Below are 27,050 nucleotides of genomic sequence, written 5' to 3'. Positions count from 1 at the left end.
TTTTTTTTTTTTTTTTTGTAAAGTCACCTTAATTTTTCCAATTTAATTGGTCAAACAGAGAAGTTCACCAATATTGCCATATATATTAATAAAGTACTCACCTTCGAACATTATTTTTAAATTTTTAATAACTATATACACTCAAACCTCGTTCTGTGCGATTAATTCGTTTCGCAAAAAATCGCATAATTCAAATTCGCATAAAGCGATACACTATCTCCATACAAAAAGTTTTTGTCAAAAACCACTAATTGGTTTCTCATTAAAAAACGCATAAATTCAAATTGAAGAAATAAAACTCATACAAAATCGCATAAAAAATCAACAAACATTTTATCCACATATTTATCCACTAAAGCAATAAAAATAAAGAAAAACAAGGCATGAAATAACGAATAAAACATACATATTAATTTAAAAAAATAAAATTTATATTAATTTTTAATAAAAAAGATTATATTACTTTAGGTACAAATCATTTGAATTGGACTCTTTACATCAGAATTGCTAAACGCTTGTATCACTAGATCTAAAAGACATGTGGAATATAATTATATCCATCACTAGAAATATTTTCAATAGGATCAACCGGCGAAGAATTTTCGGGAGCGGTATTTTTTTCTTTCCTTTGGAAATATTTTGTCAACAATGTTTGTGATTTCTTTTTCCTTTTTGGTATCCTGAAAAGAGATCTTCCGCGTTAGATCTTTGATGCTCTCTCCTAAATAGTACAAGGGCTAATTTCTTTAGTTGCTTTAAAACCTCTGGCTTGCGATTCTAATTTTGCAATATAAGTTCTACTTGGTATTTTTCAAAAAAGACCTGTCTCGTCACCGTTAAAAACTTGTTCTGGACTGTACTTTCCGCTTTCTATAATGTTTTAAAATGATCGGGGTAATTTGCGCATGCCTCCTCAGCCACTAATTGGAATTCTTTTCCTTGTTAAATCCTCAATCCAATGGACGATACAAAATTTCATTTTTTTCAATTATTTTATCCCTTGTATAAAAAGTATTTTTTTAAGATAACTTTGTTCCACAAATGACCGACTTTCTTATGCTCTCTTCATTTTTTAATAGATCTTAAAGTTGACTTCCCTAATTTGTACTCCTTCCCCAGCGCAGTTCGCTCCGTTTGATAAACCATCTAAAATTTCTTTTTTTTCTCTAATGAGATCCTTTGCCTCTTTTTCTTATTTTATCCATAGCTATGTCCAATAATGTACCGACCCGAAAAAAATTTCAGCCACTAATTGGAATTCTTTTCCTTGTTAAATCCTCAATGCAATAGACGATACAAGATTTTTCAATTATTGTATTCCTTGTATAAAAATTATTTTTTGAGGATAACTTTGTTCCACAAATGACCGACTTCCTTATATATTAAATACCCTCCACCAGCAAGCCTCTTCTTATTAAAACCCATTTACAAAAGTTTTGTTTCCGTAATTAGGGTAGTAACATTTATTCATGTGTGGAAAAATTTATATTGAGTTTCGGTTGTGGAAAGATCATGCAGATGCCAAAAAATTAGCAGAACGATTTGTGTATTTACATAATCAACTACTCTTAGATCAACTTTGCTAAAGGTTTTGGTTCATTATCATGCTGAAAATCGCAATAAAGTAAGTTGTTCTGTTCAATATACTTAATCCTATGGTTCATTTTGTTGGCCAAAAATGTTCAAGAAAGTAAAAATATTCAATTTTATTTGCTTTTCAACATCAGGACTTTCTCTCGACTCACCAAGAATCTTGAACACAACCTTAATTGTTTGACCTCCATGTTTTTTAAGCCTTCATTGTACGATCATGTAACCGCATATGAATCCCTCAGTGACATGGCACAGAGTTTACTTAAATAAATTCGATTTTTTTACAAATTTTGTACAATTTCGGGTAAAATATTGAAATAGATTACTCAAAACTAATAAAAAACAGTTTTATTTATAAACGGGTCCACATTTTCCTCCCTTAATTCAGACAGAGTATGTGAGGCTCAAAGGCTGAAGGAAATATTATAACATATCATTTTAGTGAAGGCCCAATAATGAATGGAGAGCAAAAATTTAAGAGTGTGGCCATGATTTTTGAAGAGAAGGGTTAGTCCTGATGTTGAAACACAAACAGAGTTGGATTGTTTTTCTTCTTGCGACGTTTTTCGCCAACGAAATGAATTATATCATTGAGAACAACGAACAGAACAACATAATTTATTGCGATTTTCAGCATGTTAATGAACCAAAACCTTTGGAAGAGTTGATCTAAGAGTAGTTATCGAGTAATGCGACCCAAATTATTTGATTGTCCATCAAAATCTATAGGACGATAATTGACCCTACCCCCCATATAAGGTCCTCTTTAGAATATGACTAAATAGCTCATTACTGGCTTAAAAATGGGAATATAGCGGTGAAATTCGACACACATAAGCTTCATGCAAGCCAATATCTCTTAACCAAATTTTATGTATATCGGTCTATAATTGACCCTATCCCCCATATAACGTCCCCTTCAGAAAATGATTTTAACGTTTATTACTCTCTTAAAAATACAAGTATAGCGATGAAATTTGGCATAAGTAAGTTTCTTACTAGCCAAAACCTCTTTATGAAATTTTATGTGGATCGGTCCATAATTGACCCTTCCCCCATATAAGACCCCCTTCTGAAAACGACTTTAACGTAAATTATGGGCGTAAAAATACGAATATAGCGAAGAAATTTGACATAAGTATGTATCTTAGGAACCAAAACCTTTCCAGCAAACTTTATGTGGATCGGTCTATAAATGACCCTACCCTCCATATAAGGTCCCCTCCATAAAAATACTTTAACGCTCATTACTGCTTAAAAATACGAGTATAGCGATGAAATTTCACAGAAGTAAGTTTTTCACAAGCCAAAATCTCTTTACCAAATTTTATGTGGAACAGGCCTTAATTGACCCTACCCCCAACTGGCTTAAAAATACGAGTATAGTAATAAAATTCGACTCAATTATGTTCCTTGCTAGTCAAAAACTCTTAACTTAATTTTATGTAGATCGAGCCTTAATTGACATTTATAGCTATTATCGAATGGAGGTTTTACACCGCATGAACTTAATCTCATTATAATTAACACCTCCAAGTAAATGTGCAGTAACAAATTTGTAAATGGTAACTTTTTATGATCATTTTAAAGTTCACATGTACGTTTCTTTATATAGCTATAAATGTCACATTTAAAAAATTCTTATTATTTAAAAAAACGCCCTTTCTTGACAAGTTTGTAAAGGTTTTTCTCTATACTTGGATCACCTACAAGATATTACTTCAGCCTCAAAATACCGTTGCTTTAATTTAATGCACTTATTAAAATACTAAAAAAATAAAAAATTCAAAACTTGAGGTATAATAAGTAATTTTAAACATTCAGATTTAGGGGTAGCGAATTAAATATTTTGTGCACTAAGGTTTCCACTAAATTCCATTACAGTAACGAAATTTTGATTTTCCTCTATTTTTTATCACTATAGTGGTAGTGAAACATATTTTAACTACCACTAAAAAAATTAGTGGTAGTGGAACATATTTAAACTACCGCTAAAAAAGAGTGGTAGTGAAAATGTTTCCACTACAACTAACCATTAGTGGTAATGAAAATTTTTCACTACAATAAAATAGTGAATGCTTCAATATGCACTAAAACATCAAAAAAGTGTTTATAAAAAAAGAGTGTTTTTCTTGTTAGTTAGACAACACAAGAACGCTTTGGCGTAAAAAACTTGTCCTATTTTTTGAAAATGTTGCCACTGCGTCCTTCCGAATATGACCTATTTTTTTTATCAAAACTTCAACTTTGGGCGACATGTTCTAAAATCCCAAAGCTGAGATCAGAAAACTGAAAGCAGTTTTGGAAACCTCAATATGTTTTCTATTTACTCCAAAAGTATTTTCCCAGCTAAAAGAAATGTGGACCCTATGGGCAAAAAAGTAAAAAAATCCCATTTTTGGGATTTTCATTCCTATTTTTGGGAATTGCGGGAAGCCCTTTGACCCTTTCAAATCTTTTTTTGAATACCGGGCGTAATTTTGAACCAAATGGACTCAATTTTTTCTTGTATATAATATATAATAATATACAAAAAATTTCAGATCAATATCATTTACAGATCCAAAAATATACGTTTTTTAATTTAAAAATTCAAAAAATTTTAGATTTTTGCCGTTTTTTTGCCCAAAATGTGTCTTAACTCTTTTATTAATAAAATAAAATTTTCTTTAAGAACATATAACAATTTTATAGTTTTCTAAAAGGTATCTTTACGCAGAACGCTTTGGCGTAAAAAACTTGTCCTATTTTTTGAAAATGTTGCCACTGCGTCCTTCCGAATATGACCTATTTTTTATCAAAACTTCAACTTTGGGCGACATGTTCTAAAATCCCAAAGCTGGGATCAGAAAACTGAAAGCAGTTTTGGAAACCTCAATATGTTTTCTATTTACTCCAAAAGCATTTTCCCAGCTCTGAAAGAAATGTGGACCCTATGGGCAAAAATGTAAAAAATCCCATTTTTGGGATTTTCATTCCTATTTTTGGGAATTGCGGGATGCCCTCTGACCTTTTCAATTTTTTTTTGGATTTTTTTTATTTGAAATGACAAATTTAACAAAATTTTCATTGAGTTTTGTTCATAAATAAAGATTTTGTCATATATTACATATTTGTTAAATTTCTAAAACTATGATTTATATCAAAATTTTAATAGGGTCGCTGATAGCTACAACAATTTAGTCCATATTTATCCCTTAATATCTTTTTTTATTTAGATATGGAAATTCTCGACCCTCTACAAAAAATTTCAAGCCAATATCTCAATTACATTCAAAAATATGTTCATTTAAACCTGTGTCATTTAATTTCATCTTTTTAAATTTTAGTATTAAGTATGACAGAACATACATTTGGTGTTGAATAAAATATTTGGACAATTTTTAAAAATTATTTAGTTAATTATTTTATTAAAGACTATAACATTGTATATACAATAAAAAAATATAATTTTATAATTTTTATATTTTACACCACACAAACCACCTTTCCCGCCCACCGAAATATAAAACACAATTTAATACAATATCATCAGTTAGTATAATAGCTTTTTTATTTGAACTGTTTATCTTAAACATAATACAATTAATTCTTACAACCTACTTATATAGTTAATTCCTAACACTACTTATTTTCTATAAAATAATCTGTCATGTCGGTATACATATCCAGAAGGTAATACAAGTCCTTTAAATCTTCCTCGTTTTGAGATGATAGAGTTTCATAACAAATCCATCTTTTTCGCATAGTTGAAAGAACAGGATCAGAAGATAGAAGTAAACTATTAAAAATATCTTCATTCTGTGATTGCCTGGATCATTTTCTTGAGCTGAAAAGTTGAACATGCTTAAAATCTCGATTCCTCGCTTCCTGGGCTTCTTCTGTTAACTCTCCAAGTGGAAGAATATTCGATTCAATTATTATTTTACCATGACACAATACTTTATGTACTGTTGGTGTAAGTTCCCTTCATGGATACAGAGATCAAGTAATTTAGAAATTTCAGATGTATATTCCCCAAATCGATAATTTTATGTTTACTATTCAGTGCCATTAAAATAGTGTTAACTCTTCGAAGCAACTCCTTGTCGATTCCAGTTATTTTTGAAGTAATTTCAAAATCACGAAAAAACCTTCTCGCCGTAATACCGTCATTTGTACTACCGCAACTTGGAAGTGGTTTGTCGATGTTTAATCCCATCTGAACTTTAAATTCTTCTTGGATTCTGCTTTTTTCCGCAGCTCTCAGTTCTTTCAATTCTTCATTATTTTTTGTTGATTTAGTAAGACTCTCTGGCACACTTCTATATTTGAGGTCGTATTTGTATTCTGGCATGAAGTGGTGAAATTCCGAAAGACAGGACTTCTTCATTAATACTTCTGCTTTTGTTTATATTTGAGAATTGCGACTTTTTCTCATTACATATTGAGCATCTACAGAAGGAAGAAGTTTCTGTTATGGCATTGCTGACCTTTGCATCAATCATTGTTAAGCTTAGCTGATATGATACGTTAATAGAGAATTCCTTCATTTTTATGCAAATGAGTTCCAGTGCATTTATTTCATCTTTTAAATATTACCCGGAGTTGTATTGATCCATATATCTTCAAATGAATTTCCGATGCTTGACGATGATGGATTAAGGGAATATGAACGAATTCGTAATGGCACTAATGATGACATAAATACACTTTTGTAGTCTGCTAATGTCCGACTTCCACAATCTTGTTTGTATTCTGGAAGTGCTGATAAACCGTCACATCCCCACTTACACATTAGGACAACATCACAGTTATGAATTTTCCCTAGTTGGTCTGACACAATTCTTGATGCTGTGTTTTCGAGCAAAGATGATATATCAATACAAGCATTAACAGCAATAGGGTATGGTAGGATAGCTTGTTTTTTTTCCTGGATCGCCTTGTATGATGGTAATATATTGTGTCCTTTTTCATGCAGAGCTTTCCTTAATATTTGGTACTTATTTCGACTGAGACCCAGTTCCAACATAAGCACTATTGTTTCCTCTTCAGTAAAATTTGATTGTGGTGTTGGAATTGGTATACTTTACACAATTCGCTTAAGTCGTTTTGGTGATGCATTAGGAAGAATAGTTGCAATATGTACGGCATCTATAGGTTGGTTTTCCTTTTTCAGCATTTCGTTAAATGTATCAGCAATTTCCTCATTTGAGATTAAAAAGTTTTTGTGTGACCCTCTTTTTTTTACCTTGAACATAAGTCTTTGTATGACTTGATTTCCGTAGTAGTTTCCATTCAACTACAAAATTTTAATCGGAATTTCTTTTGATTTCCATCCACAGACTTACCTTTTACATCAAAAAGTTTTAAATTTTTGATATGCCTGTTTTGTCTACTTTTCTACTATATGTAGTTTTTATATAATTTGATATGTATTCAATTCTTTCTGGCCCATTTGAAGATACACTCCATAAAACGGAACACAACTCTTCGTACTTTAATGTAATCTTCATTGTAGATTTATTAAATATGATACTTAAAATCTGAGAGTTTACTTATATACCAATTCTTGTCATTTCCGATACAGGTATTCCAAAGTAAAAAATTACGAATTGTTTACCTATTAACATTTAGGATTATATTACTATAACCTGTAATGCAGTCATTGATATTTCTTATTAGTAAATGAATCGAAATTATCATTACCTGTATATTTTTACCTATATAATCATAAACGAAACAGAACGAAATGATCTGTCGAAAAAAATTTAGGTAAAAAATAGTTATAAATTTCTGAAAATTTAAGCATAATAGCCCCTTTTCAATTATAAGGATAAACAAACAAATAGAAAATAGGTAAATATAATATTTAAATATGTTCTGTCATATTTAATTCTAAAATATGAAATTAAAGGATACAGGTTTAAATGAACATATTTTTGAATGTAATTGAGATATTGGCTTGAAAATTTTTGATATTGATAAAGATATTAAAGGATAAATATGGACTAAATTGTTGTAGCTATCTACGACCCTATTAAAATTTTGATATAAATCATAGTTTTAGAAATTAAACAAATATGTAATATATGACAAAATCTTTATTTATGAACAAAACTCAATGAAATTTTCAACGCTTGTTAAATTTGTCATTTCAAATAAGAAAATGCAAAAAAAATTGAAAAGGTCAAAGGGCATCCCGCAATTCCCAAAAATAGGAATGAAAATACCAAAAATGTGATTTTTTACTTTTTTGCCCATAGGGTCCACATTTCATTCAGGGCTGGAAAAATACTTTTGGAGTAAATAGAAAACATATTGAGGTTTCCAAAACAGCTTTCTGATCCCAGCTTTGGGATTTTAGAACATGTCGCCCAAAGTTGAAGTTTTGATAAAAAATAGGTCATATTCGGAAAGACGCAGTGGCAACATTTTCAAAAAATAGGACAAGTTTTTTACGCCAAAGCGTTCTGCGTAAATATACCTTTTAGAAAACTATAAAATTGTTATATGTTCTTAAAGAAAATTTTATTTTATTTTATTAATAAAAGCATTAAGACACATTTTTGGCAAAAATCTAAAATTTTTTGAATTTCTAAATTAAAAAACGTATATTTTTGGATCTGTAAATGTTATTGATCTGAAATTGATTTGAAATTGAGTCCATTTGGCCCAAAATTACGCCCGGTATTCAAAAAAAGGCGGACCAAGGTATGGTAAATTTTGTATCACTAAATTTTTAAATGCCTATAACTCGGATATTATAAGAGATAAGTAGTATGTCCAAGCATGTTTTTTCAAGATCTCTCGAGTGCTTTCAGAAAATATAAAAATCTTTGTATTTGGATGAAAAAAAAAATGGCACAAGTTTAAAAATTTTACATGTCGTAGGTACCCTACTTTGAGCCGCTATAGCGCCGTCCCTGGGGAATCTGAGGGGTTCAACTTCAAAACTTAAACTCGAATACTCCTTGGCTACGCTCACGCCTAATTTTATACCGATCGGATCAGCCGTTTAGAAATGCCAGATTTATTTCCAAAAAAATTCGATTCTGCCCCACTGTGCACAGGAAAGATTGAAATGGAAAGCCAAAATATCTTAGTGCACGAATAAATAATGAGAATATGATTTGTGGTTTTAATTCTAGAACGCATTAAAAAATACGTATGGTCTTCTTTCTACCCTACTACTTTTGAGGTACTTTTTTATACTCTAATGTAGACAGGGTAAAACCGTTAGATATTTTAAAAAAATTTATAAAAATTAAAAAAAATATACATTACTATTTAATTACACTCACCAGTACGTTGTTTTTAAGATCATAGCATTGGCTTCAATTTCATTTTTTAATGTATCTTCACTCATTTTCTTCAGATTATCTACATTTTTGGCCTTCACAATTCCTGTGGACAAAGCATTAAGTAAACTTTGTTCGGCAATGCCTATACGAAGTTTGCCTATTAACGATCTTATAAAAAATCTTGCCTCGGAACTGCGACATGCTATAAATACATCTTTTATCGGCACAACTTTGTTTTTGCCAGGTGCTTTGGCAATCTCTTTTAACTTTTTAAAAACACCCATAATTGTCAATGGAGCAGGTTTAAACATCACTCTTTGAGCCATTCTCGATTGCTCTGCAACAATGCCCAAATCACCAGTTATGTGAGTTTGTGACTTTATAAAGTCCATTTTACGACCGGTTGCATCACAAATAATTTTCATAAGTGTGTGTTCAGCAACACCAAGTTCTAAACCTAAAAACATAAAGAAGGACGTATATTAAAAATTTATTTCGTTCGTTATACAATTGTCTTTGTCTATGCCAGCAGTTCGGTCGGACATTTCCGAACTACCAATACAACCTAACACTTAGTGTTACTCCTAGTTACCGACTGTCCATGTGAATAGCTATTTTAACATGTGCTCGTCCTGCAAGGAAGGCAATCGTTACCCCATAAATTACGAAAAGACAGAAAAAAGCTTAAGTTTGTTTCTCTCTCGCTTACAAAGAGATCGTCGGTGATGAAAGACAAATTAGACCAAACTAGTGGTTTAAATTTTTATTTTGAATCTGTTCACTGTACATACATACAGTGTCTCGCATAAGTATTCGAATTTAGGTGTTTTTTTTAAAAGAAACATAATTTAATAATGTTTATTGTGTGTAAAATTAATAATTAATGTGCTGTTTCTAGATACCGAAAGAGTAGTTTGAGTACAAATTTTACTTGTATTTTGTTATTGTAACAAAAACAAAATACAAGTAAAATTTTAACTCAAACTACTCGCTCGGTATCTAGAAACAGCACATAAACTTGATATATTGTCTAAAGAGTTCTAAGGTTTAATATCACACTCCTTAAAATTTGGATAAATTAAATTTTTTTAAACAAATTAAACTTTTTTTAAAAAATGTCCACAAAATTACTCCACAAAAGTATTCGAATTTTTCCTGTATTTCATATTTGATCATATTTTACGAAACATAGAAATTACAATCGAATAGTCTTTTTGCTTAAAATTGTTTTATGGGGTTACTATCAACCGAAAGGATATATTTTTGACCCATTTGGCCCACAATTTTGGGGCATTTGTAGCATCTTTTCAAATAATATCATTAAAATTACGATTTTTGACCATATTTGTCATTTTTTCTATTTTTTAAGAGATAAAACTAAAATTTAATATTGGGATTTAATAGATGCCTTGAGGTATCTAAAAATACAAATGCCCCAAAATTGTGGACCAAATGGTCCAAAAATATATGCGTTCGGTTGATAGTTACCCCTTAAAACAATTTTTAGCAAAAAAACAGTCGATTCTAATTTTTGTGTTTCGTATAATATAGTCAAATATGAAATACAGAAAAAATTCGTATACTTTTGTGAGATAATTTTATGGACTTATTTTAAATAAAGCTAAATTAATTTAAGAAAATGTGAATTTTTAAAGTTTTAACAAGTAAGAGTGCTATATTCACAAGATTTAAATCTATTACAATTCCAAGATTTATTGAACATTACATTTTTATAGCGCTTAGCAATATTAAGTAATTTGCATGTATGCATGAAAGGTTTAAGGATTTTCAAAATACATATATAATTTTGTTGTACACAAATTTAAAATGCAATTAGTTAAATACGATTAAAGCGTTTTTAGGGGCTGGACCTAGTATGGGAGATAATACCAATTATAGACCGATCGTAAAGGATTCTGTGCATAAAATCTATATTTCAGTCAAATTTTGTATCGTATTTTCTGAAGGGAACCTTGTATGGGACCGACCACACATGTTATGAACCAATCGTGAAAAAATCTTGAAATAGAATTTTAGTATACAAAACTAATATTTGTGCCAAATTTTGTATCAATAGCTATATTTGGTAATAAGTAATGTGTTTTTGAGAGATTTCCGTAAAAGGACTATGTATGGGAGTTATGTTCAATTATTTATATAAAGACAAAATTTCAAAATGCTGTATCTATATAATTATATAATTATCTGGTAATAAATATTGTAAATCTAAGTAATTTTCTGGACCTAGTATTAGAGCTTCGATTTTATACTGAATTTATTTATATAAGAGCAATATTTTTGCTAAATGTATGGATATCAATATTTGATTATGAGTTATGTGAGTTTTCTCTGATTTTCGGGAGGGAACCTTGTATGGGAGCTATGACCCACCCAAAAAAATTTTCTTCTGAAAAAATTCTATTGATATAAGATTTAAATTTTTGAAATTTTGTTAATATGTACTTCTGTATGGGAGGTATATCAAATTGTGGACCGATTCTGGCGATTTTCCGTACAGATCAAGCACTTGTGTAGCAATGAATGTATGGTGATTTTCATGAAATTATCTTGCATAGTTTTGCTATTGCGCTATTTTTTTCGAGGTTGTTCCAAATTTTGATTCATTTTTAGTACCAAACAACTTAGGAAAACTAAGAACATTTTGGGTGAATTTGGTTAAATTCTGTTGCTTTGTTTCATCGTGAGCGTGTTTTACACAGACAGACGGACATAGCTAAATCGACTCAGAATTTGATAAGGACCCAGAATATATATACTTTGTTGGGTCTCAGATGAATATAAAAACATATCGCACCAATCCTAATTTCTAAAATAAACCAAATTTTTTTCTAGTTTTTATTTTTAAATTTAAATATTTATATGTGGGCATTTTTACTGAAAGTGTACATTTGTCACATCACGGCTTATCACTGCTTTTATTTTGGGACAAATATTTATACTATTTTACATCCCTTAATCAAAAAGCCCATAAAATAATTTGTTGATCACATTTGTCGCAAACATTTCTTATTTCTTATGGACAGATTTTACTAGTTTTAAATAGCTAAATTCTTAAAAGCATATCTAATTGAATATCTTAGCTAAGGATTCAGATGATATGTGGAGCCTTCCAAAAATTAATTAATTTAGTGCGTTAGTACATTTAGTCCACCTCACGATACACCATAGCTAAACTTAGCATATTTTGGGAATCATCATAAAAAAGTAAGGTAAACAAAGCATTCAACAAAGCAGGTTGAAGTCGTTTTGTTTTAGAAATTGCAAACGCAATTTGAAATGATAATAATAATATACAATTTTTTTGAGGCTCTCTCGAATTAATAGAACAAAACATATTTTTAATTTTGTTCTTTTCTCGGGTACTTAAATATACTGGCTATAGTTTTATTCATTTCAATCTTGCCTATGCCGTAGGGTTGCCAGATTCCGATTCGCAAAAAGCTGGACATTAGGCTTTAAAAAGCTGGACAAAACAAAAAAAGCTGGACATAAAAAATACTTAGAAAATGCTAATTTTGGTTTTGTGTAAATAGTTTCACAGTGATACACCAAAAAATGCTGGGGTTCTCATATACCAATTCCGTTTTGTTATAGTCCACAGATTATGAATATATTTTTAGTTTTCCCAGATCACTTCGTTAACTTACTTTTTAGAGCAAAAGATGTGAAAAAGCTCCATTTTTGAAGTTTTAAATTTTAAAAATCATAAGTGCGTAAGCTGTACGTAAAGATATTGACTATCGCTCGCAATAATAGGTCTTTTCGCGTACTTTCCTGTAAGAAATATACAGTAACTTTATGATAGAGAGTAATTTTTAATTTACTCTCAATCAAAAAAATATCCAAAAAAATACGCAAAATCCAATTTTTTGTTTATAAACAAAGATTGGTAATGCCCTTTAGCTGAAATCTCAATCACTAACAAAACACTAAAACAAATAATTCTAACTTTGATTTTTCCTATAAATAAATGGATATTTAAAGTTAACAAAACATGTAGTATCATTAAAAATATATTATTGTTTTAAAAATCCATGATACAAACATATTAAAATAAAAATTTAAAAAAATCGCTAAGAGAAAGAAAAACTAAATTGTTTTAAAAACGCTAGATTTACAAGTTATCGAGTATGCTAACAGACCTAATATTTATTACGACATTTAGCTGTTCAAGTGTTGAGACATGATGATAGAAGAGGGAAATCATAACATAGTTGTATAACAAATGTACAATCGGAGTTGGCTAACATGATTTGACAAAGAATACATAAAAACAAGTAAGAAAGTATAGTCGGGCGTGGTCGATATGATACCCTACACCAGTTATGAATATTAAATGTGATTTATTTTTCATAATTAAGCATTATCTTCAATATTCCCTTGTTCCGATACATTCAAGCAATTTATGGATGAAACACTAATTTTCTGAAAGAGGCTAGGGGCAAATATGGACCAAGCCCGATAAAATTGTGTGAATATATTTATATTTACATAATATTTTATTGTGCTGAATTTCATCGCGATATTTGTGTTTATAAGTTAATTTGGGACATTCAAGTAATTTTCTGAAGAGGCCTTTTAATGGGAGCTAGGGTCAAATGGGACCCGATCTTTATGAAATTTGGCAGGGTCATCAAGACCTCTATAAAACTTAGTTGTGCCATATTTTATCGATATATGTGTATATTTAACATAATTATGAGCTCAGAAGCCCTTTTCGGGGGGTTCTGTTCTATGGGGGCTAGGTGAAATAATGGACCGATTTTAACCATTTTCAATAGGCTTCGTCCTTGTCAAATAAAACGTGAGTGTCAAATTATCTTGAAAATTGCGACCTGTACCTTGCGTACAAGGTTAACATGGACAGCCAGGAAGACGGACGGACATCAAAATAGCTGGACAATCTAGTCAAGTCCAGCCAGGCTGGCAACCCTACTATGCCATGTTAATATATGTACTTTTTCCACATTAACCAAAAACGACAATACCACCCATATTTCCCCCCGGGAGCATGTTTCCATGATGAAATCTCTGGCGTCATGAAATAACTCCCCACGAAATAACTCCCCAAAACAAAAATGAAATAACTTCCTAAAAATTTGTTCAGAAAGCAAAAACAACGAAATTTGGGGATTTAATTCGTTTTTTGGGGCATTATTTCATATTTGAAATGGGGAGTTATTTCATTACTCAAAATTCAAAAATGAAATAAATTCCTAAAAATATTTTTGGGGAGTTATTTCATTATATTACTTTTATCACACGAAATAAAATAATATATGTGTGATAGCCGGCCTTCGGCCGGGCGCAAGGTTTTTATCCTCTGTGGTACATTGGACACCGGCTTCGCTAAGAATACACTTTCCCTGTATCAAGAGTGTTCAGCCTTAGGCCGGCTATTTAGGAAATATTTATTAAGCGATTGTTGGACATACCATAGAGTAGAAAGTCCTTGCAGCAGGCCGGCTATTAAGGGAATTTTTATTAAGCGATTAAACTGAAATGTATTAAACATTGAAGTCCTACTCGAAAGTATGAGCGATCTACTTTTTTTAGAAATGTCACTAAAGCCGACTTGTTCCATAATTCGTTATTTTTAAATGGGAACTAATTTCATTTTAAAATAACGGATTTGTTTCATATGAAATAAATCCCCAAAAATGGGGTAATTTAGGAAGTTATTTCATTTCATTGGAGCTTTTTTTCATTTTTTTAAATTGGGTAATTAAATTTGAGGACTTATTTCATTGTTGTTTTGGAAAGGTTTTTCGTGGGGAGTTATTTCCTGACGCCAAATCTCCATCATGGGTTATTGCAATCCCGGGGTAAAGAGGTACTTCCAATACCTCTAGTCTGCCGGGACTATAAACTGGTGATGTGAAATATATCCTTGGCTTCGCCTCTGAATGATGTGGCATGAGATCTAACCAGAGCACCATATAATCTGGCACTATGGTTCTATGGGGGCTAGGTGAAATAATGGACCGATTTCAACCATTTTCAATAGGCTTCGTCCCTGTGCCAAAAAACATGCTTGGTCCAAATTTCATCAAATTATCTTGAAAATTGAGGCCTGTACCTTGCGTACAAGGTTTACATGGACTGCCAGCCGGACAGACGGACGGACGGACATGTCTTAACCGACTCAAAAAGTTATTATGAATCGATCGGTATACTTTAAGGTGGGTATTGGACCAATATTTTTGTATGTTACAAACATCAGCACAAACGTATAATACCCTCCCCACTATAATGGTATAGGGTATAAAAATACAATTTTTAGTTAAATTTTTAAAAGATAAAAGTGGCCTAAAGTAAAATACACAAATCGGGGTCTTTTTATAGATAGAGGCTATATATAACTTTGCCATTCCGTGTGTAACACCAAGAAATATTCATCTGAACCCCAACAAAGTGTATATTCTGGGTCCTTATCAAATTCTGAATCGATTTAGCTATGTCCTTCTTTTCGTTCGTCCGTCCGTCTGTCTGTATAAAACACGCTCACGTAAAAATTAAGCTAAGTTAATTAACAAAATTTGGTCAAAAGATTCACTACCAGGCAGTTTGGTATTGAAAATGAGCAAAATCGGTTCACATCGGTAGAAATTATGAATCAAAATTTAAAATAACTCCAAAAAATTTACGATTTTTTACACCTTCTAATGTAATTTTCACAAAAACTGTGCAATATAATTCCATGTAAATCACCACACTTTTGTTTCTCCATGAAAGCTTTACACCAGTTGAAATTTGGCGGATTCGGTTCAACAACTTCATATACCTCCCATTCTAAGGTACATATTCCCGAAAAATGTGTTTATTGTTAATTACTTCTTTTATAATGTCGATATTTTCACAAAATTTTATAAATTAAAGTTTAATATCAAAAGAATTCATACAAAAAATTTTATAAATTAAAGTTTAATATTAGCTTTGTTCCTTTACTTGTCAAGTTTGCAGGTTTTTACCAGAAATTGTAAAAGAGAACAAATTCGAGCAATTAAAATTATTTTCTCTTTGCCAGAACTTGCAGGTTTTAGCCAGAACATTTTTTCCTGGCAAATAGAGAAAAATTGTCAAATAAACTATTTGTTAAAAAAAATACATTGAAAACAAAAAATGTTTGATATTTTTGATTTATTTTCATAAATAAGTATGTTTGATTGTAGTTTTTCAATTTTATTTTAATTTCAATAGAAATTTATATGAATAAACATCAATACAAATTTATTGAAAGAGAAATTTTGTTTTTTCTGTTCCCGTACTTTTTAAAGGTACGAAGAGAAAATTCATTAAATCTCTTTAGCCAGAAAAGTTCTGGAACAAAGCTATTAATAGAGTCCATACAAAGAAAAAATGTTGCTATGTTGTCATAGCAGTCATAAAAAGTCCCCTCCCGAAAGTCACTTAAATTCCTATAACTCACTAAAACGTCAAAATATCGATTTTAGCACATGTATTGATTTTGTAAACAGAAATGTTACCGTAAAAGTTTTTTCCAATCGGTCTATATTTGGTCATACCTCCTATACTAGGTCCCCTGCCAAAAATCACTTAAACGCATATAACTGATTACTCAATTAGGATATTTATACAAAATTTAGCACAAATATTAGTTACGCGTACAAAAATGATAATATAAATTTGTTTAATGATCATCTATAATTGTTTTCAACTCCCATACAAGAATCACTTTCACGAACATTCAACATTATTTTAGGCGCTATTAAAATATATAAGAATATGGTGTTTGTAATGTTCTATAAATTGTTCATTTATAACAGATTAGAGCTATTTAAATCTTGGGGTTTTCTATTCAAAAACTTATTTTACAAATATTTAATCAAGGGTATTTAAGATTCGTCACAGTCGAATATAACACTCTCACTTGTTTCATTTTACAACTTTGGTTTTCTATGTAAACCTTGTAATCAAACTACAGGTCACAATTTTTTAGATAATTCAATGAAATTTGGCACATGATCTTTTATTGTCCCAGGGAAGAAGCCTATTGTGCCTAAAATAGTTAAAATCGGTTCATTATTTCACCTAGCCTCCATATAACTGAACCCGCCGATTAGGGCTTTAAAGTTCATTATTATGTTTAATATACTCGTATCTCGACAAAGAGCTGCAAAACCATATTCCATACTAGCCTTGATGACCCTCATGGATTTTAAAATTATAGGTCCTCATTTGACCCTAGCCCATATAAAAATCCCCTTAAAATTTGACTTAAATGCACACAATTTTATTCAACAATAAATGGATTAACTATATATGAGACAACTAAATCACACTTTATTTTTATATTCTCCACCACCATCAGTGGTGATAGAGGGTATATATAACTTTGTCATTCCGTGTGTAACACCAAGAAATATTCATCTGAAACCCAACAAAGTATATATATTCTTGGTCCTTATGAAATTCTGAGTCGATTTAGCTATGTCCGTCTGTCTGCCTAAAACAAGCTCACGTTAAAACTAAGCCAAGGACATCAACCAAATTCACCGAAAATATTTATTGTTATCCTAAGCAGTTTGGTATTGAAAATGGGCAAAATCGGTTCTTATCGGGAAAAGTTATGAATCAAAATTTGAAACAACCTGGAAAAAATAAGCATTTTTAACACATTCTGATGTAATTTTCTCGAAAACTATGCAAGATAATTTCATAAAATTTGGCATATATTCGTTTCCATATAAGAGCTTAATCTTTGCGTAAAATCGCCAGAATCAGTCCACAATTTCACATACCTCCCATACAAAAGTACATATTCCCGGAAATTTGGTTTTTTTGTTAATAACTTCCGTCGTTATGTCGATATCTTCACAAAATTTTAGAAATTAAAATCTTATCACAATAGAATTTATTCAGAGGAAAATTTTTTTGGATGGGTCCATTATTGGTCATAGCTCCCATACAAGGTCCCCTCCCGAAAATCACTTAAACGCGCATAACTCATTACTAAATTAAGATATCGATATAAAATTTGGTACAAGTATTGCTCTTATATACAGAAATATAAAAATGAATGCTTCTTTGGATCGGTCCATAATTGGTCATAGCTCACATACAAGGTCCCCTCCCGAAAATCACTTAAACGCGCATAACTCATTACTAAATTAAGATATCGATATAAAATTTGGTACAAGTATTGCCCTTATATACAAAAATATTGCAATTAAAGCTTTTTTACATCGGTCCATAATTGGTCATAGCACTCATACAAGGTGCAAGCATTGCTCTCACATAAATATTATCACGAAATTTTTTTCCGATCAGTCAATAATTGGTCATAGCTCCTATACAAGTTCCCCTTCCGAAAAACACTTAAACATGTATAACTCATTACTTAATTAAAATATCCATATGAAATTTGGTACAAGTAACGATCATATATACAAAAATATTACTAGGACATTTTTTTTCATCAGTCTATAACTGGTCATAGCTCCCATACAAGGTCCCCTCCCGAAAATAACTAAAACGCACATAACTCATGACCAAATATTTATATCCATACATTTAGCAAAAATATTGCTCTTATATACATAAATTCACTATAAAATTGTTTTACGACCGGTCCATATTTGGTCATAGCTCTCATACTATGTCCAGAAAATCACTTAGATTCACAATATTTATTACCAAGTAGAATTCTGAAATTTTGTCTTTATGTACATAATTGGACATAATAGCTGCCATACAAAGTCCTTTTACGAAAATCTCTTAAACGCACATTACTTATTACCAAATAAAGCTATTGATACATAATTTGGCAAAAATATTAGTTTTGTATACTTCTATTTCTCCTATACTATGTCCAGCCCCTAAAAGCGCTTTATTCGTATTTAAAGAGCATTATCAATTTGTGTTGAACAAAATTATTTATGTGTTTGTATTTTGAAAATCTCTAAATCTTTCACACACATACATACATGCAAATTACTAAATTTATAATGTTCAATAAATCGTGAAATTGTAATAGATTTAACTTTTGGGATTTTTTTCTATTAAAGACATGAGAAAACTTATTTCTACAAATATTTGATCAATTAGAAAAGTAATAACATAGAAGTAGCTGGTGGAGGGTATTTAAGATTCGGCACAGCCGAATATAGCACTCTAACTTGTTATAACATGTGTTGGGTATTACAACACTTTCGTATAAATGGGAAAATAATATTATTATTACAAAAAAATGCAAATCAATTTTTTTGCATTGTACGTATATGAAATGTTTTTATTTTTTCTTGTATGAATGTGTTGATTTTTGCAACAAAAATTGAATAATATTGAATAAAATATGTTTTTCTTTAAATGTATTAGTAAATCTATTCCATAAGAAACTTTTGTTATTATTGTTGTTATAGCAGCGACACCTGAAATTACACGTATATATAGTTAAAAATTATTCCCTACTCTTCTTCTTCGCTCTGGTTATCCAAGTCCGTTAGATCTAACCCAGTAGAAGAGCCGCATCCAATCGCTGAGTCCAAAGAGATTCAGGTTCCAACTGAGTTGGATTTGCCCTGCAGTTAAAAAGGTGTTGTGTGGCTTCATCCATTACGTTTCGCTAACTCTAGGTGTTCACACTGACACTGCGTAGTTTACCACTGACCGGCCAATTGGTAGGTAGTCAACAAGGTTTCTTTATCCATTGTTTCTACTTCGCATCTTGTTGCAGATTGCAGAGGTGTGCGCTGTAGGAATATTTTCATGATTTCTTTTGTACGTATTCTTGTTAATGCATTTTAAATACATGCCAAAATTCTTATAAATTTGTCATAAGTAAAGTCATGAAAAATTGCACACAATTCACTTATGTAAAATTCTGTTATAAGAATTGTAAAATAAACTATAACTCTCTCAAAAGAAACGTGCATTTCATATAACAAATATTAAAAATACAATTAATTTTATTAGATTTTTGCATTTTATATTTGGTAAAATTAGTAATATTAAGTCCATTTTAACATCCTTATTAATAAGAGCAGAAAATAACAATTTGGCTGAATGCTTAACGTATTTTAATGCATTTTAAAATAAATATAGTGCACTAACGAGTATCATCGAATGTTCAATGGTTATAAGCACTCATTTGAATGACGTGATATTATTTCAAATACGATCCAATGCTCGCCAATGACACGCTAATGTTAAAATCATACATGTTTCCCCTAAATATGAACCGGTTCATTATCAGTTGAACCCATGTACTACATATACTACTTTTTTTGAACGTCTTTTTTGCTGGGCAAGTATTTTGGGGTGATTTACCGTCAGAATTTTTTCGACATCGACTGTCACATCCAGTTCTAGCCCTACCTCCTTAGTCCAGATGGTGAAGAGAGTTGCAGAGGCGATATTTTCAAATTCATCGAATAGAAGAAGCTGGAAAGATAACATAAGTAAATGATTCCCCCCGGTACGGGATGAATGTGAGGTTCGGTGGACCTTACCCCACCCGTCTACCTAATGAATGTGTCGTATAAATGAGATGTGTGCTGGGTTGAATGATGATGGATGAAAGGTATCAATCATATACATTTGATACCATTGAATTTTCCTTCCTTGTCGAGATATGTTCAGAGTTTACTCAGTTCATATCAGAATTACCACAGTGTGTCCCTGTGAGTAAGAACAATGTCCACGGCTTATTGATGCTCGTCTCTAGGTGCTGTTGCCGAATCAACAGAGGACATCCAATGGTCAAGAGAATAGATAGCTCGAGTACTCCAAAGTACTTGTGAATGGACAGGGCAGAACCAATGTAAAAAAATTTGCCACCTGCGTTCTTCATTGAAGAATAAAGGGGCGATGGTAGACCGTTCTCAAGTCTACCCAGAGGTTGACCGCTTTTGTGGGTCGAGTGCCACAAGGACCGTTCGTTGACATGGTCGAGCTTGATTAAGGCCATGGCAAACTTGTGTGGTGATGGCGGTTAAAGCAGTTGTTGTACTGTCCTTTAGGCGGAATCCATATTGATGATCTGCTGGATGTAGGTGTTGTTGTAGATAGGCCTGTAAGATTCTCCCTGGTTTGGACTTTTCCATGGCTTCAGCAAGGGAACAACCAAAGTAAATGAATAAAGTAGCATCACTTGAACAGCTGACTATTTTTTTAACTTGATAAATGAAATTAGTTGTCTAAGTTTGTTTTGAAAATTCTTAACATTGTTTATGCCACCATTTTTAAATTGTGTTTTGCTGTTTGTTAAAATTTGTGAAAAGTTGAAAAAGTGAATTAAAAGTGGTTCTAAAGTAGTTTAAAAGTGTTATAAATTGTATAATATATAATAATATAATTAAATCCTTAATATTTTCAACTTAAAAGTATATTTTTTATTTATGTTTTGTTTCCATTGTTGTTAAAGAAAATTTTTGTTAAAATTTAATTTGACGCATTCTTGAATTATTCCAAAAACCAAATACATGTGTTTGTTGTAGATGTCCTTGTACAACAAGAGATGTCGCTACTTTATTAATTCACTTTGGGAACAACCCTACCCAATGTCCATACGTCGGGTATTATAAGGGTTGACATCGACAAATTGAGGACTCAACATGGATATACCGTCTAGGCCAATAGCTTTAGATGACATAGCATCTCTGATGACCTTCGCTCGTAGGAAAAACATATGGTCTGTCACTGACTCGAAGATCGTGTACCTTCTTTACGATGCTTCTTTTCTTTTCTCTGTCGGGGTGCTCTGTAAATTGACGTGCAAAGTAGTTCGAGCAGCATTTGGGGTCGGATATGGTATTTCCATTGAAGGATATCGCGACCCTATCCTCATATTTGGCTGGATTCGACAGAGATCTGACCGTAGACCATAGTTTTCTGGCTCCGGAGGTTAAGTTACAAGTTTTTAGGTGATTTACCCACTTTTACCCACTTTTACCGCTTGTAGTCGTTAAACAACATGCTGATCTCCCGGTTGAGCTGTTGAATTCTGGGATCGCTGGGTTGGTTCTTCTGATTTCAAATCACTTAAAAACATATAATTCATCTCGGGGGAGTTTTTCCTACCGAGCGCGTCCCCGGGTGGCGGATAGGGGGTGGTGATGGACCAATTGTTCTCTCCCAGCTTAAATTTCACTTAAGCTGAGGGAGGACAGATTGTCCACTACCTGGGAATATTATATTCCCCGCTTCCAAAAAATTGGAAAAAAACAAATATGGAAAATAAAAATAAAAAGATAAATGTTACGGTGCAGGGCCTAAATAACCCAGTACCGGCGGCAAGTGTTGATCTACTCGCAAGTCACATGTCGTCATCCTGCAATCGTGAGCAAAATACTACTACGGAGGTGGTTACCTTGGCCTCCGAGGCAGACAATGCATCAAGTTTGCAGTATGCCACTGGCAAAAAGAAAGAGAAGGATGTATTCGGAGAGAGCTCTAAGCTACCTCAGCCTTTAAATACTGACTCTGAATCCTCAGATAATAATAATACCATTATAGCACATCCCAAAAAGGATGAAGTAGAGCAAATGGTGAAAGAGGTGAGTGATAGCATAGCTAAACTACCTATTACAAAGAAAATACTTTCTGGAGCACAGAGGAGGTAGTTGAAAAAGATGCTTCAGAAAATCATAGTTATTCAATCCCACGACACTCCAAAAGAAAAATCGGTCTCTCTCACAAGATCTGAGGCAAAAAGGATCAGGTCTCCCGAGGAGTTGACAACTGAGAATGAACCTAAGAAGAAAACCCGTCTTCTAATACATAGTCGAAGCAAGCCATACTTCACTCAAAGGAACCTCAATTGGGAATACTGCGAGTAAGGGTGACAACGCCAAGCCAGATATTCCGAAGACGAACACGTCGGCGAAATCAACCTCGAAAGTAAGGATATCTCAAAAGAAGCCCCGAAAAACGAGGAAGGAGAAGCTAGACAGAGGAAAAGGAAAAGAGCCGCCATCTTACGCCAAAGTTGCCAGAAGTAGGCACCGGGACGATCTCTGCTATGCTGGTTATGATGCCAATAGAGAGCGAGAGCTGCGAGTTGTCGATGAGGTTGGTATCTCACCAATGTGTTAGCACCCTAAAGAACTTGGTGGAAAGTATCCCTCCTCCCTGGGACGGCGCTAGACTGGGACTGGCAAAGAAGTCCACTGTCTACATAAAAGGTTGGGGCAGTAAACTGGCTAATGAACGTATACTGAAAATTCTTGGAGGTCAAAAGACCGTGGATAAATGGGATGTCTTTTACAGGATAGAAGAACCTGAGGGAATTTTATTTGTAATAAGTATCGACCAGAAATCCATGGCTAGTCTTGGCAAGAATAAAGGTAGGGCTTACTTCGCCTTTAAAGCTGTCATATTCAAAATTGGGAAGGTGCTGATTGGAAGGGCTTTTACAACAAGCCTCGAAAAGTACACTTAAAAACCTAAGACCGCTGCATCAGTATTCACTACTGATAAAGATGAGGAGTCAAATTCTAAAATCGAAGACTTTACAATTAATTCGCCAGAAGAAATTGTAGTTGCACTTTCCAAAATTGGGAAGGCGCCGATTGAAAGGGCTGTCAAAACCGGCTCCGACAAGGACACTAAAACACCTAAGACAGTACCCAAAGCATCATTAGCAAGTTCTGGCAATGTTGAGGAGTCAAATCCTAGAAGCGAAATCACTCACCCGGCAGAAGACAGAACAGCAGTGCTCTCCAGAATTGGGAATGTGTCTATTAAAAATACTGCTATTCCGATGTCTGATAAGGACACACCCGGAGGAGTCAAATCCAAAGAGCGAGGAGGTGACCACCAACTCGCTGGAAAACAGTTTAATGGATGACCATGATTGAGGTCATCCAAATAAACCTCCATCTCTGATGGCTAAAATTAACACAGGTAAAATACATATAGCTTTAATCCAGGAACCTTGGATGATTCGCAACAGGGTTTCTGGATTAAATCACGTAAATTTCTAACTTTTCTACGCTGATACAGTTTCTCGCCCGAGAACATGTATCTTATGTCACAAGAACTTATTTTTTCTCCTCTCAACAGGATTATCAACATCGGATGCAACGGTGCTGAAGCAAGGTCGTTCGTGGCAACATATTCCTTGCATCTGTTTACCTGCTTTTCGATTCTCCGACACTACCACCAACGTCGGATCTGATGAAACTGATTGAAGAGGCACAAAGGAAAAATAAGAAAATTGTAATAGGTTGTGATGCCAACTCGCACCATGTAGCATGGGGTAGTACAAAAACCAATCGCAGGGGACAAGCCCTCATGGATTTCCTTAATACTAAATACTTGATAACATTGAACTTAGGTAATAAAGCTACCTTCGTCAATAGAATCAAAGAAGAAGTATTAGATATAACCATATGTTCAGAAGAGCTTATAAACGAAATTCAAAATACAAAATAAGTCTAAAACTAATTGGGTAATGTTCGCGTCCATACTAAAGAACCGTTTAGGTCAGTACACTTTTCAATGTCGAAATAAAGAGGATATAGATGCTAAAGTAGAAACGTTCACAAATGCCTGATTGAATTGTTCGAGGACAGCTGCTCTCTGCGAGAGCGGATATCTGCCCAGGAAAAACCCTGAGTAACTAGCGAGATCCGGAACCTTGGGAAGACTCTTCGCAAACTATTTAACCGTGCACGGCGTAAAAAGACCGCGGTGTACTGGGATGAGTATCATAATAAACTTGGTGAATATAAGAAAATCGTTCGAAAAGCCAAACGATACTAATGGAAACTTTTCTGTGAACAGGTAGATAGCGTAAATGACGTATCGAAGATAAAAAAATTCCTATACCATACAAAGACCTTAAATATAAGCAGCATGCTTATGTAAAGGGACGATCGGTGGAAACCGCTTTAAACGAAGTCGTCCACTACAACGGTGAATCTTTCGATAGCAAACTGTAATCACTGGCGGTATGCATTGACATCGAAGGCGCTTTCAATAACGTGCAGACTGATACTCTTATCCAATCCCTAGACCAGTTTTATGTTGGCCGGGTGCTCCGTAACTGGATCAACTACATGCTAAGGAATAGATGGATAATCTGGGTTACCACGATTAATAGCCTTCTAAGGACCCTAACCGAGAAAGGACTTAGACCTGTCTGCTATGCAGACGATGTCGTAATACTTTTAAAGGGAAAGGATCCAAATTACTTGTGTAGAAGAGCTGAGGAGGCTCTGAATACGGCCTTAAGCTGGGCTCAACCGAGAGGCCTCAATGTTAACCCGGCGAAGACGGAAATCTGTCTTTTCACAAGAAAAACAAAAATTTCTACATATACTGAACCTTGCTTCCTGGGTAAGAAGATACCGGTGACAGACAAAGTTAAGTACCTAGGTGTAATACTTGACCGGAAATTAAAATGCAAACACCACATAGAGGATAGGATCAACAAGTTACATCGGTGCTGGGCGATATGTAGGAGAACCATAGGCATGAAATGGGGTCTTAGTCCTTCTATGACAAATTGGCTTTAAAAAAATGTAATTAGACCAATTCTAGCTTATGCTTCATTAATCTGGTGGACTGCTTTGGACAAAAAGTGTAATATCAAACTACTACAGGGAGTTTAGCGTACATGCTGCTTGGGTATAAGTGGTGCCTACTTTAACCAATGCTCTGGAAATACCAGTAGGAATCCATTGCTACACGGATGGCTCTAAATTAGGGGACAAAGTGGGCCTGGGGTTCTATATTGAAGACCCAGAAACAGAAATATACCAATCATAACACACGCTTCCAGGCAGAAGTACGAGCAATAACGGAATGTTTAAATTGGATTAGAATAAATATGGCGCCCACAGGGCTTAATATATTTACCGACAGCCAGAAATCAATTAGGGCGATATCAGGTGATAGAATTAAATTTAAGACCGTATTGGATTGCACAGTGGGGCAGAATGGAAATTTTTTGGAAATAAATCTGGCATTTCTAAACGGCTGATCCGATCGGGATAAAAATTGGCGTGAGCGTAGCCAAGGAGTATTCGAGTTTAAGTTTTGAAGATGAACCCCGCAGATGCCCCAGGGACGGAGCTGTGGCGGCTCAAAGTAGGGTACCTACGACATGTAAAATTTTTAAACTCGTGCCATTTTTTTGTTTTTCACCCAAATACAAAAATTTTTATATTTTCTGAAAGCGCTCGACGAGATCTCGAAAAAACATGCTACTTATCTCTTATCATATCCGAGTTATAGGCATTTAAAAATTTAGTGATACAAAATTTACCATACTTTGGTCCGCCTTTTTTTGAATACCGGGAGTAATTTTGGACCAAATGGACTCAATTTTTTCTTGTTAGTTAGACAAGAAAATTTCCAATAATATAAAAATTTCAGATCAATATCATTTACAGATCCAAAAATATACATTAGCAGACTACAAAAGTGTATTTATGTCATCATTAGTGTCATTACGAATTCGTTCATATTCCCTTAATCCATCATCGTCAAGCATCGGAAATTCATTTGAAGATATATGTATCAATACAACTCCGGGTTCAAAAAATTTTTTTAGACCCATTGGATTTGAATATATAAAGGAGTCAAAGAAAACAACAAAAGATTTAGTGGAATATTTAAAAGATGAAATAAATGCACTGGAGCCCATTTGCATAAAAATAAAGGAATTCTCTATTAACGTATCATATTAGCTAAGCTTAACAATGATTGATGGAAAGGTCAGCAATGCCATAACAGAAACTTCTTCCTTCTGGAGATGCTCAGTATGTAATGAGAAAAAGTCGCAATTCTCAAATATAAACAAAAGCAGAAGTATTAATGAAGAAGTTCTGTCTTTCGGAATTTCACCACTTCATGCCAGAATACGATTTTTGGATTATTTTTTACACATAGCATACGACCTCAAATATAGAAGTGTGCCAGAGAATCTTACTAAATCAACAAAAAATAAAGAAGAATTGAAAGAACTGAGAGCTGCGGAAAAAAGCAGAATCCAAGAAGAATTTAAAGTTCAGATGGGATTAAACATCGACAAACTACTTCCAAGTTGCGGTAGTACAAATGACGGTAATACGGCGAGAAGGTTTTTCGTGATTTTGAAATTACTTCAAAAATAACTGGAATCGACAAGGAGTTGCTTCGAAGAGTTAACACTATTTTAATGGCACTGAATAGTAAACATAAAAT

At 33.0% G+C, this 27,050-nt stretch overlaps 1 protein-coding gene across 2 annotated transcripts in view; it reads right to left on the bottom strand.

The window, feature by feature from the left end:
• LOC111684789 (DNA ligase 1) overlaps nt 1-27,050 on the bottom strand; it is a 126,713-nt gene that overhangs the window by 40,756 nt on the left and 58,907 nt on the right. For both annotated transcript variants that reach the window (XM_046949630.1, XM_046949636.1), the window contains one exon: nt 8,877-9,333. In XM_046949630.1, coding sequence (XP_046805586.1) covers nt 8,877-9,333 — 457 coding nt within the window. The remainder of the gene's footprint in view (nt 1-8,876; nt 9,334-27,050) is intronic.

Source organism: Lucilia cuprina, chromosome 2, assembly GCF_022045245.1.
Source record: "Lucilia cuprina isolate Lc7/37 chromosome 2, ASM2204524v1, whole genome shotgun sequence".
Taxonomy (NCBI): domain Eukaryota; kingdom Metazoa; phylum Arthropoda; class Insecta; order Diptera; family Calliphoridae; genus Lucilia; species Lucilia cuprina.
The sequence above is the reverse complement of the archived record's forward strand: the minus strand, read 5'-3'. Positions and strand labels throughout refer to the sequence as shown.